General features: G+C 37.0%; 1 protein-coding gene across 1 annotated transcript in view; it reads right to left on the bottom strand.

Moving 5' to 3' along the window:
* LOC124552629 (protein draper-like) overlaps nt 1-13451 on the bottom strand; it is a 237919-nt gene that overhangs the window by 31685 nt on the left and 192783 nt on the right. The window contains exon 14 of the mRNA XM_047126954.1: nt 11812-11967. Coding sequence (XP_046982910.1) covers nt 11812-11967 — 156 coding nt within the window. The remainder of the gene's footprint in view (nt 1-11811; nt 11968-13451) is intronic.

Consider the following 13451-nt stretch of genomic DNA (forward strand, 5'->3'; position numbering starts at 1 on the left):
TGGAGACAGTCTTCCAGGGTCATTCTGTTTGATTTCCTCCCTCACGGGAGCAACAATAAACTCTGAAGTGTATTGTACTACCCTCAGGGAACTGAAGAAACAACTTCAGCCTATCTGTTGCCACAAAAATGCAAATTAACTTCTCCTTCCCAGTTACAATGCAAGGTCTCTCACAAGTCTGCACACCGAAGAGCGGCACAGAAAACTTCATTGCACTATTCTTCCTCATCAGCCCTACAGCCTGGATCTCACACCTTCCAACATCCATCTGTTTGGCCCAATCAAGGATGCTCTCCAATGGAAGCAGTACACAGATGATGGAGAGCTTCTTGATGCAGCAAGACGTTGGCTCTGAAATCAACCACTGGACTGACACCACGTGGGCATACAGGCACCGCCAGTAAGGTGGCGTAAGACTGACACATTGAATGGAGATCCGTAGCCAGAAGAGTGGGGAATAATACAGTGTTATTGGATTCATGAATAACACCAACTTGCTTACAGAAAAAAATGTGTTACATTACTTACTGAATGCCTCTCATAATTATCCGTCTCAAACAGATCATAACCTCAATCTTTAATACAAATGTGAGTAGAATAATATATATCAAAGGATGTAAAATGTTAACGAAACTGACACAAATGAAGAAAAAGAGACAGGTCAGTTTAATTATATCCAAAATTAACAATTTGTAATACTAACTGCTAAAAATACTCACACGATGAGTTTGGTTTGCAAAATATGAGACTTTATTACATCTTACCACAGGGACATAATTGCAATTTGTGATGTGCATATTTAATTTCATTAATACTATCTGTAACTTTAAATAAATTAAAATGATATCTTTGATAATGCTTATACTTGTTGAGTTGTTGATTGTCTAAGTTTTGGCTAAGACCTGAAATGTGTGGAAGTTAATTTTATGAAACAAATGTGCAAGTTAATTTACACAGGCTGTTAGAGTTTTTATTTAAAGATTTTTCTAGTCACATGTTGAAAACAGATGCCAACTTACTCCAAATAGGAACAGTTTAAGACTTTTGTGGAGAGCAAATTAGAACAATATATTCCTCAATGACTCAACACACAAAGCTAAGTACTGTTTAGTATCATGAACATCTCCTGTTCTAAAGAAAATTAGTATTGTCAATATGCTTCATCTTTTATCTGAAGTGCTTGAAATCAATAATTTGGAATAACTGAACATTATAATAGTAGTAGCAGTAGAAGTAGAAGTTTATTGTCTCATTACATACAATTTCAAGCCATTGACTTAAAAGTACAGGAGACTTGTCAAAACACAAAAACTGGTTTACAATTTTCCTTATAATACCAGTAATATAATATACACTACTGAATAATTACTTCATTAAGCGGTTAATAATTTTTCTTCAAAAGTAACAAACTTTTTTAAGATTAACAGTCCTAAGTATTTGCTCTCTCCTGCTCAAATTGTCATTTATGAATTCTTCTACTGAATAGTAACATTTCTGCACTAGTTTCTCATATAAGAATTTTTTCAGTGTGTCTAAATTGATGCTGAGCAATTATTTTATATATTTTAGCACATCCATTTTCCATCATAGCTGGATATTAAAACACTCCAACACTGAGTTAACTGCTGCTGGCATTGCTTCTGCAAAGTATTTCCAGGTACCCTTGCATTTTCTTTATAGGCAGTGGTACAAAATGTGTTTCCGTGTTTGTCCCAAAGTTCCACAGTGACACTGGTCATTACTGGTAATTCCCCACTTTTTAGTGTTGCTTTAGTCATGGCATAGCCAGTTTCGGTATGACTGAAGGAGCTTCTTAATTTTCTTAGGTGGTTCACTCCTACTAGGAGCTCCTACTACTTCAAACAGGAGAACAGTATTCAGCACCACAATAACAAGTGTTTGTGCTGTTGTTCTTAAAATATCTGCATTAATCCCCAGTTAGAATCAGCAAGTTTCCTTACTATCTTATTTCTTGATTGTAGCTTTCTGTCCTGTTCTAGGTGTTTCCTTAATGATAGTGATCTGTCAAGAGTCACATACAAATATTTGAGGAGTCAACTATGTCTCACTGTTTTGTTGCATAAGATAACATTTAATTCTGTTGGTTAGGTGGAATAAGCTGACTTCTTTTTTAATAGGGTTTGGGCAAAGCCATCACTTTTTGTAATATTGGTAAAGCTTTTCTATCTGATTGTGTTTGTTCTACTTCTTTAGTTGTTTTGCTATAGCTAGGTCATCAGCGTAGCTAAACTTTACAGAATCAGTGGTGACTATGCCGATGGTGTAAAAGTTAAATAAAAGTGGTGCCAGAACAGAGCCCTGTGGCACATGATTCTATGGTAGAGAATTTACTTGGAGTTTTTCCAATGTTAATTTAAAAGAGCACTTTTTAAGAACGGTTTCCATTGATGTTGTGATCTTTGGGATTGAAACTGTGTGGTTTAGCATATATATTAATCCAGCCATCCACATGGTTTCATATGCTTTTGTGAGGCCAATAATGCCACTGAGGTTTTCTTTTTCTTTTGGAAACCTACTTCTGTAAATGATACTAGGATGAGAGCTTGCTCACAGCAGCTTCAATTTGTACAAAATCCTGCTAGGGTAGGCGGTTGTGGCATCAATTATTAGACATATTAAGTTAAAAAAATAAATCGTTTTAGCATCTTGTAACAAATGTTCAGTAACCCAACTGGACGATAGCTCACTTCTTTAAGTTTTCCTGACTCAAGTATAGCAATAGTTTTTGCACTTTTAAATTTATGAGGAATGTTTCTGCCGTCCAGCATTTCATTGTAAAATTATAGTAGCCACTGTCGTGCTTTCCATCCTAGTTGTTTAATGAACTTGGGATGTACACTATCCAATCCAGCAGCTTTCCTGTTTTTGAACGATTTGGTTTCTGCATCAAGTTTCTCCTCTGTGAAGGGTACGGAGAGATTAGTGTCCTCTATTGTTTCCTCTTTTGTCCCTGAGTTAGATGTTTATTTCTTTTTCGAAAATGGGATCAACCTATACACTTTCTGCGCATTTCTTTATTTATAATGCTACTTGGGAAGGTATTATGTCAGTTTCCTGATTCAGAATGACTGCTGGTCCACCTCATTTTGTAGGTGGGACCATGCTTTCTGACTGCTATTAGTGAAATCTAGCTTTTCTGTTGCTTCTGTCTGTCTTTTCTTGTGTGATTCATTAACAGACTAAGATTCTGTCTCCCAGGGCTGGGTTACCCATGTTTTCATATTCTCTATGTAGGTATTCAATGTAGTCTAATTAAGTCAGGTGATGCTGAGGGAATTAGATTAGGAAATGAGGCACTTAAAGTAGTAAAGGAGTTTTGCTATTTGGGGAGCAAAATAACTGATGATGGTCGAAGTAGAGAGGATATAAAATGTAGGCTGGCAATGGCAAGGAAAGCGTTTCTGAAGAAGAGAAATTTGTTAACATCCAGTATTGATTTAAGTGTCAGGAAGTCATTTCTGAAAGTATTCGTATGGAGTGTAGCCATGTATGGAAGTGAAACATGGACGATAAATAGTTTGGACAAGAAGAGAATAGAAGCTTTCGAAATGTGGTGCTACAGAAGAATGCTGAAGATTAGATGGGTAGATCACATAACTAATGAGGAAGTATTGAATAGGATTGGGGAGAAGAGAAGTTTGTGGCACAACTTGACCAGAAGAAGGGATCGGTTGGTAGGACATGTTCTGAGGCATCAAGGGATCACCAATTTAGTATTGGAGGGCAGCGTGGAGGGTAAAAATCGTAGAGGGAGACCAAGAGATGAATACACTAAGCAGATTCAGAAGGATGTAGGTTGCAGTAGGTACTGGGAGATGAAAAAGCTTGCACAGGATAGAGTAGCATGGAGAGCTGCATCAAACCAGTCTCAGGACTGAAGACCACAACAACAACAACATGTAGGTATTCCACCTGCTTGTTGCAAAATGAGTTGTATACTTTCCTATAACCTTATGGAATATGTTGCTTTGCTGCTAGCTTTTACAGTTGGCTACTTTAGGTGCTTTCAAGTGCGCATTTGAGTCAATTTCTTTCAAATAAGATTCCCAGTCTGCTTTCCTCAAATTCCAGTGTGGTTTCTGAGCTGTTCTTATTAAGGGAATTTATGTGCCAATATTTGTAATAACTGGTCTATGTTGGGAATGTGGGAACCCAGGCAGGACTTTCAACTTGGATAATAGTATCATCTGAATGTCAGTAGTTACTAGGCAGACATCTTGGTTTGTTTCACTTTGCCACCTTGCTGATTGTAATGTTTTTAGATCTTTAGCATAGCATGCAAGGATTGGGCTGTTTTCTTCCATCTAGTTCACTAATATCTCATTGTATTTGTTGTTCAAGGCATACCTCAGATGGTACGACAGCAGTTGAAATGTTCAAAGTAAATCACTTGGTGCTTTAAAGTAGGCAATGGTGGATTTGGACAACCAGTGTTAGGTGTTTGTAAATGGACATTACTCTTAGCCCTGATAAATCAAGGAAGATAGACTACATTGTGTTCTCTGCCAATGTCAATAGCTTTATGTTTTTTAATATTGTTGTGAAGGTGTTTTATGCTGCCATGAATTTCTGAGGCTATGCTTCCAACAATTTTGTATGTAGGAACTTTTTCTCTGGAGGACTGTTTCTTACTCAATACATGCATTTCCAGGAGTGTGATAATGTCATTCATATTTTCTTTACCTATTCTGCTCAGCTATTCTCCTTTGTCTTGGTGTAGGCCTTCAATGTTGAGTCGTAGAACTTGGATTGTGGTTATATTTCCTTTGCCAATGAGTTCTTAAAGGAACTGTTTGTTATATTTTGTATAATTCATTTCTTATGGCACTGGACATGTTCAATTTAGCTGCCATGTGTGAAGACTTTTCACTGCTCTGGATAAACAGAGCATTGCCTAGGACACACCACGTTGGAGGTTATCTCCACTTATAATTTATTATCACAACAATATTTTGAACAGGGATGTTACACTGTACATATGAGCAGTATGTCATAAAATTGAAATTATCACCTGCAAAAAGAAATAAAAGTAATGTATTTTGTGTTTGTTTGGAGGTAAGTGAACACAGTGCTGGTATTGTAAAATGTTGCAGCAGTTCTCTATAATCATATTTCATTTAACACACAGCCAGTTGGTTCTACAGCATCATTAATGAATGAGATTTTATATATAAAGATATTTATTTTATTCAATATGTTTAGGTAATAGTGTTCGGTATGATGATGTGAGAAAAACTGCAGCTACATTTCCTTTCACTCAGGGACCAGAAATGAATATATGAGAACATCTTGTAGAGTACCAAGTTCTGATTAATTATTATCCATAATATTTGTGCAGCTTGTACTAAATCTCACAATCACTCATGTGTTGCGAAAAATTCATAAACTTGGGTAACATGGTCCAAAGGAGTAACAGGAATCTGGGATACAACTGCATTAAAACAACAGTCTATTGCAATCTAGTCTATTGTTTTAACCCAATGGTATGAAAAAGTTGTGTCATATGTCCCACACTGTGAACTGAGCAGTGAAATTGTTAATTTAAGTGTTTGCAAAATCATTGTCCCGTATTTGGTGATTATACTTGCATATTATGAAAGTACACATTAAAGATTTATCCAAAATGTACCCTTTTCAGTACAGTTTGTTGTGCTAATGGATACTTACCAATTTATTGTTTCAATCAATGCTACTGTAATTTGTACTGTGAAAAATTACATGAATAATAATTTTATAGATGTTACTAGTCACAAAAAATGAATCTGATACATTCCTACAGTAAGAAACTGAACACTGGTTTGCTATTTTGAATAGGAGAAAAACGTGGTCTGGAACTGCAAGCAGATTGTGTGTTCCAATTTAAAACATAATACCTTTAGACATTTAAAGCTGTGTGCAAATACTCCCTCCCCCTCCCCTCCCCTCCCTTGAATTTTGCAATAATAATGGAATAATGTGCACCAAAGTCTTAGAAATGTTGAATACTGCTTTTGGTGAGAGTGCTAGGTGTAAAGTAAGTATTTATGAGTGATGTAAGTGTTTTGATGAAGGGCATGAAGATGAAAAGCATACTGGATGCCTCAGCACATCATCAACTGATGAAATTGTGGAAAAGTGATGTAAATGATTATCAACAATCACCATATTACTTTGAGAGAAGTTTCTGATGTTGGCGTATCAACTGCCTCATACTATTAATTTATTAATTTTTTTTCTTTTTATTTCTTGGGTGTGAAATGGTGTAACAGCAAAATTCTTTCAATAATGGTTGAATTCCAAACAAAGATAGCAACAAATCTGAGTTAAGCAGGAGACACCAGGTGAAGTCAACAATGATGTATAACTACTGAAATGCATCATAACTGAAGAAACTTAAGTTTATGGATATGTAGTGAAAATTAAGATCAGTCATCCCTCAACACACACAATATTATGTCCATCTTTTGCCCTGCTGCAAAACTCTGTTAAAGCCAATTTGACCCCAGGAAATGGGCGTGAGTGTGGGATGATGTGTAAAGGCCAGACTAGCTGTATCGTGTGAGACATAAACACCACTGTCGTACATGTCTGGGCCAGCAGCATAAATCTGCAACAGCAGAGCATTGCCTTAGCACAGGACAATGCATGGTGTATCTAAATACAAAGATTATGTCCACAATTTTGTCTTTCTGGAACTGTGTGGTAAAGAAGAAATTATATCTTTACATAGAAGACAATATAGTATGAAGTTTCATCAAAAAATTCCTAAACTTCATCCACAAAATTTTTCTGTGCTTACCTTTTACTTATTATTCTCTCTTCCACAATTGATACACCACTCCCAATGCTGTTTCCACTTACAGAAACAGTCAGAATGCCTCTTGCTGGATCATTGTTTTGGTTTTGTTTTGCTGTAGAGTGCAAAAACAACTGGGGTCATACATGCCCAAGTCAATACTATAGAACATGAAGACAGAGAGGAGTTAAAAAATTACTATATGTCAGTCCCTACTGACATAATAGAAGACAGCTAAAAACAGGCACGTGGAAAAATGGCTAAAAAGACACAATATGGAAACAGAGGTCCGAAACTAAAAATTAAATGGCCTTCACCTTATTGCTTTGGTGGATAAAAGGTAAGATGCGGTTGACAGCTTGCACGTAATTTGCTAAAGTGGCCGATAACTCAGATGGCAAGCCCAAAAGGGAACATAGAAGGTTAAAAAATGGACATACCATTACGAAGTGGCAGACAGTTAAAACTTGAGTGCAATGTGTACTAAGTGGTGGGGTAGTGCCACTTAGCAAATGATGATAGCTAAAAGGGCAATGCCCAATACACAGCCGAGTAAAAATAACCTCCTCCCAGTGGGAAGGCCAAGAGGAGGTCATCCAAGCCACTGGGATAGGCTTAATAAGGTGGAGCTTATTGCTGCGAAGGGAGGACCATTGGCGATATCAAAGGGACACAGACAGCAACACAGAGATCATCAGAGGGAATATTGGTACTCATGGGCTGAGGTATGAGGACTGCAGCTTTGGCAGCAGTGTCAGCAGCCTCATTTCCTGGCAGACGAACATGACCAGGAACCCACAGATACATCACACTGGCTCCACCAAGAGTGAGCAATTGACAGTTTTCCTGGACCCACTGCTCTATGGGATGGGCGGTGTACAGTGCACATAGACTTTGAAGAGCACTGAGTGAGTCTGAGGAGAGGACACAATTGAAAAGGCTGTGTCACCAGATGTACTCTGTGGCTTGAGACAAGGTGAAGAGCTTGGCTGTAAATACTGAGGAGTGTGCCGGAACCTGATATTAAAAGACAAGGGTGCCAATGATGAAGGCACACCCGACCCCACAGTCAGTCCAAGAGCCATCAGTGTATCCATTGCTGCATCACAGTGGCCAGGCCTGGAGGGTATGGACAATGAGGGAGCACACCTATTTCAATTTTTGTGCAATAGTCACACATCAAAAGGGATGAACGTGCAGGTGCATTATTGTGATGCAAGAGCTGTTAACTGTCACACCACTTTGCAGGCCATTTCCTTCTCACATTTTCTTGCATGTGTTGCAACACTTCCCGATAGTATCATCGATTAACAGTTTGTCCCTTCGGCATGAATTCATGATGAACTAATCTGTAGAAGTCAAAGAAAACTATCAACATGTCTTTAACATTTGACCTGACCTGACAAGCTTTTTTTGATCTTAGAGTACCAATCCATTGTAAAGATTGAACCATGGCTTCAACATCATAACTATAGACCCACATCTTGTCACCAGTTATGATTGTCTTAAGGAACATCTTGTTCTCATTTGCACAATAAAAAAGTTCTTCACAGATTGCAAGGCGAAGATTTTTGCAGTCTTGGCTCACGAGCCACGGGACAAACCTGGCAGCAACATGATGCATTTCAAGATGCTTTGTCAGTATATCATGACATGATCCAACTGAAATGTTACATTCTTTTGCAACCTCTCAGATGGTTGGTCTTCAGTTACCTCACACAATTTTGTTGACGTTGCTGACACGAGTGTCATCAGACATCAAAGGGCATCCTGAACAAGTGTCATCTTTAACTTCTGTTAGGCCATTTTTAAACCGTGTGAACCATTCGTAACATCAAGAATGGCTTAAGGACTCATCACAGTAGGTTTTCTGCATCATTTAGTCTGTATATATAAAGATTTTCTTGAGTTTCAGGCAAAATTTAATCCTGATGCATTCCTCCTCTAACTCCGCCATCTCAAAATTCACAAACTGTGCTACACAATGTTCTACTGAATGCAGCACTGAACAATAACTAACAGACATACAGCAATGAAACTTCTGGCATTTAAACATTAAACATAGATGTGTGCAGGAATACCAACTCAATTTTGCTCCAACACACCATTGGTACAAAATTAAGAATGTTCCAGAATTTTTTGAACAGACTTCATAAAGAGTGACTCAGGATTCCAGTTAAGTACAGCCTGAAACCACACAATTGTCATCATTAAATATAAAGAAAATTGATAATTTCTTATGACAGTCAGATCCCAACAGAGGAGTATCCACCTAGCTACCAATTTTAATTCGGCTCCTGGACACAACAACACTTGGTAGCAGCACCAGTCACTTGGTGCTTATGCAGAAGACCACATTCAGCTTCCAGTAAAGGCTCCGAACACACTACCGTCTTCTGGCAGCACACAAGTTGATTTTTCACATGTGACTCAAGTGTAGCCTCCATTACAAACAATCACAGTGTGGACATAGGTAGCTGCTACTTACCAGAAGTCACCATCTGACCATATCGAGCAGTTGTCTCAAGAAATTTTGTGACACACAATAAGTGATCTACCTGTATGATAGATGAACCAATTGAGAAAATATATAAACTATATACAGACATAAACAGCATCCATAAAAATGTACAAATGGACAATTCACCATGGAAAAATAAATGCAAAAACAATACATTTCCTGGATACAACAACAAAGGGAGACCGCATTAATCATTAGTTTGACATTTACAACATATGCAGTTATACAACTGACATCAAATCACCCACAAAACAAGAAACTAACAGCACCCCAACATATCATTATGGATTGAATGAAACACCACTCACTTGAGAAAATTATGAAACAATGGATATATCAATCAAATAGTAAAAAGACCCAAAACACACCTAAAGGAAAATAAAATAAGCAGATGACACAACATAATAAAACTGCACAATCACTACTTATGTTACAATGCATATGAATACACAGAAGAGGAACACTCATGACTGACAAAAATAAACGGTACACATTAACATAAAAAAAAAAAAAAATCATCACACAGAACAGCAGATACATTGAACAAACAAGGATTATACATAGCATGCAGAACAAGAAACACATACCAGTCACAATTACAAACACCAACAGAAAAAGCAGACAAATACCAAGGAACTGGTAGATACTAGTTACAAAGTCAAGATTGTAAATTAGTGTTATCCAAGGATGACAGGCAGAAATTTCAAGACTTGATAGAAAGAACATAAAAGAAATTTTAAGGATGAAAATAGCCATTCTACGTTTGCTGAACATCTAACAAAGCTTGGGCATGAGCCATCTAAAATGAACTGTAACAACAGAAACTCCTAACATTACAGGGAAACTTTAGGCCCCTCCAATGAACAAGAAAGTAATAAATGACCTCATCAATATGAGTAATAGCTCACTGATCACATTAGCCACTAAAATAACAACAAAATGAAATGTAGAATATAAAAAGATTAAATAATAACACCTCATTTCACAGTACTGGCATTTCCATTAAAAGAAAAAAAGATTGTGATTCCCTGAACTTAAATTCCACATTTGTTCACGGCAACCACCACCACCACACACAGTAACACACACACCTACATAAGAAAAAAAATATCAAACTAAGTACCAAAATCTAACATATATAGTCATGATACTGCTGTTCACAACTATCAACTTGTTACATTGTGCCATCTGAAGACACATTAGCAACAAAGAAGCCACTGTTCACAACTATCAACTTGTTACATTGTGACATCTGAAGACACATTAGCAACAAAGAAGCCACTTGACACTTTTGTCATATGCACTAAAGACTAATGCCCATTTCTAATTTTTCTCTACTACATATTACTATATTTTTCAATCCTAGACATTAGTAAAACATCAAGAGACCTGAATAATCATAGAATAAATGTAAACAGAGCCAACTCTCATATATGGAGTGAGACAAACTCCACCGTCTTCATGAAGAAATACTCCCAAAACATCCATATACCTGCCACTTACCCCAATGAAAAAAAAGAGAATTTAAACTCAGTATTTCACCTACAAGAAGCACATGTTTCCATTGCCGACCATTCTCAAAGATGACGCTTTCTCTGACATGCAACAGTTTTATGCAAAGTCAATTTTGTTGCACTTCACTTGACTTTCCTTTTTATAAATATTTGCTTATTATAATTACTTCTTTAAAAGGAAATGCATGTGTTGAAAAATTCTGGTAACAATTCAAGAACTGGCCTCTACTGAGAGTGGAAACAGTTACACTATCTTTGTCATTTTATCGTCACACCTTTATGGTAGTTTTCTCTTCAGCTACAGTCACTAAACAATGTAGATTTTGCATTCCATACTAATTTCCCACTTTTACTTATTCACAATCTGGTTTCTTTTGAAGTATAATGAATGAAATTTCTTGACATCCTTCTGCAATTATCCATGTCCTCTGCTGCATACTATCTACTTCTTCTTCTTAAAAGAAACATTCTGCCAAATGCAAATAATATACGAATAAAGTGGACCACTCACCAAATAGTAGAAGAATTGATTTGTCAACAGGCACACAAAAAAGAATTGATTGGTTTGGAGAACATTCTGGGCAGTTTGAGCAAAGGATTTGGCCACCTACTGAACATTTATGAGACGTAATTGAGAAGGCAGTTTGTGCACAGAATCCTGCACTGGCAACACTAATCACAGTTAGGAAAAAGTAGTACTCATCTACTACACCTTACTGTTACCATTTACAATTCGAAATCATATAAGTCTTGGGAAAGGAAGGTGTTAATGTCTTTTTGGTCTTATATAAATCTAAAATACATGATCAATAACAGCATGAATGTTGAATAATTGTGCAATAGCACTGACTTAATTTCTTTAAATTTTGCATGGAAAACTCAACAGTTCTACTTATTTGAGGAATCACGAAAATCATCACATTACAATTGTAAGCATATACACACATACTATAATTTATAAATTCTCACTGTATACTGACCTGTAACGTGGTGACATTCTAAGCCGTTCTCACAGGCACATTTATTCTGGCAGTTCAGGCCGTATGTACCGACTGGGCACATATGTTCACAGGTGAGCCCTGTAATGCCTGGGTTGCACAAGTACTGCCCAGTAATGGGGTCACATGCACTAATACCTGCAGAAAAAAAGGACACAAAGCTGAGTGGAATCCAGAATCATGAGCAATGACTGGCGAAACAATGAAGTGAAATCAGTACTCAGAAACAGCATACTAAACCAGATACAAGTTAAAACATTAGCTAATGACATTTTAGTAAGACTCAGAAATATACCTGAATTTCAGTGTGCAGTGCAAGCTATAATAAGCTTCTTTGGTATGGCTAAAGAAATCCAGAAGGCACTGGGGGCACACAGAGATGAAGGAAAAAGAAGAGGAGGGGGGGGGAGAGAGAGAGAGAGAGAGAGAGAGAGAGAGAGAGAGAGAGAGAGAGAGAGAGAGAGAGCGAGAGAGGGGGGGGGGGGGGAGCGCAAAGGAGGACAAAACAACGAAAGAGAACAGAAGATCGCATTCTTGCCATACTTAGGTGTGGCTTCTGCAAGAATCAGCTGAACGTGCTTAAGAATGACAGACAGAGAGATGCTGAATGAAACACATTTGGCTATCAAGAGAGCAATGTATGATGCCTTCAATGACTTCCATAGCAGAATATTGTCAAATGATGAAAGTTAGTGTCAAAGTGGATAATAACTTACTTTATGGATGATTCTTTCATAGTATATTGTGCCATATACATTTCTTGCTTCTATGACTGCATGAAGTAGTCGCAAAATAAATTAGAAATAGTTTTGCCTTTACAAATGTCTGCTTGTGTCTGTGTATGCGAGTGTATACCATCCCTTTTTCCCCCTAAGGTAAATCTTTCCGCTCCCGAGATTGGAATGACTCCTTACCCTCTCCCTTAAAACCCACATCCTTTCGTCTTTCCCTCTCCTTCCCTCTTTCCTAATGAAGCAGCCGTTGGCTGCGAAAGCTAGAATTTTGTGTGTCTATCAACCTGCCAGCGCTTTCGTTTGGTAAGTCACATCTTCTTTGTTTTTAGAAATAGTTTTTCCCTGTTTTAGAAGTGTGTTACTTTTGAGCATTTGTTGCTCAGCTCTTATCCATAAGTTTGAAGGTTTTAATGTATTTACACTAGGAACATTATAGTTATTTTACAAAAATTTGTTAACTGAGCTATATATCACTTTATTCTCAATTATATTTAACTATCATTCAACACTGGTGTAAATATGAGTATACGTAATTTCTTTAAAATGACTTGTAAAGATTTGTTCTGTTATTGTGGGAATATGTCATTTTTGAATGGTTGTTAAATGTCTTATATTAAAGTCGATAACATTACTGAAAACCATGAGAATAAAGCTTCTCATGACCTACTTTGTGGTTGTCTGTTCTTTTACATTAGTCATATTTATTAATGAATATAGTGATAATTATACATTCTATGGTTCTGTAATGCTTCATCACAGAACTGGTATAAAGTTGTCTAGGAATTTTCCATTTTACACATATTTTTGTTCATTTAAAATTCTGTCTGATGGGTGATTTATGTGTCTGTAAATTTCAATTTCTTCCATCACATCCATAAATTTACCTTT

The sequence above is a fragment of the Schistocerca americana genome, chromosome 10 (assembly GCF_021461395.2).
Source record: "Schistocerca americana isolate TAMUIC-IGC-003095 chromosome 10, iqSchAmer2.1, whole genome shotgun sequence".
Lineage (NCBI taxonomy): Eukaryota > Metazoa > Arthropoda > Insecta > Orthoptera > Acrididae > Schistocerca > Schistocerca americana.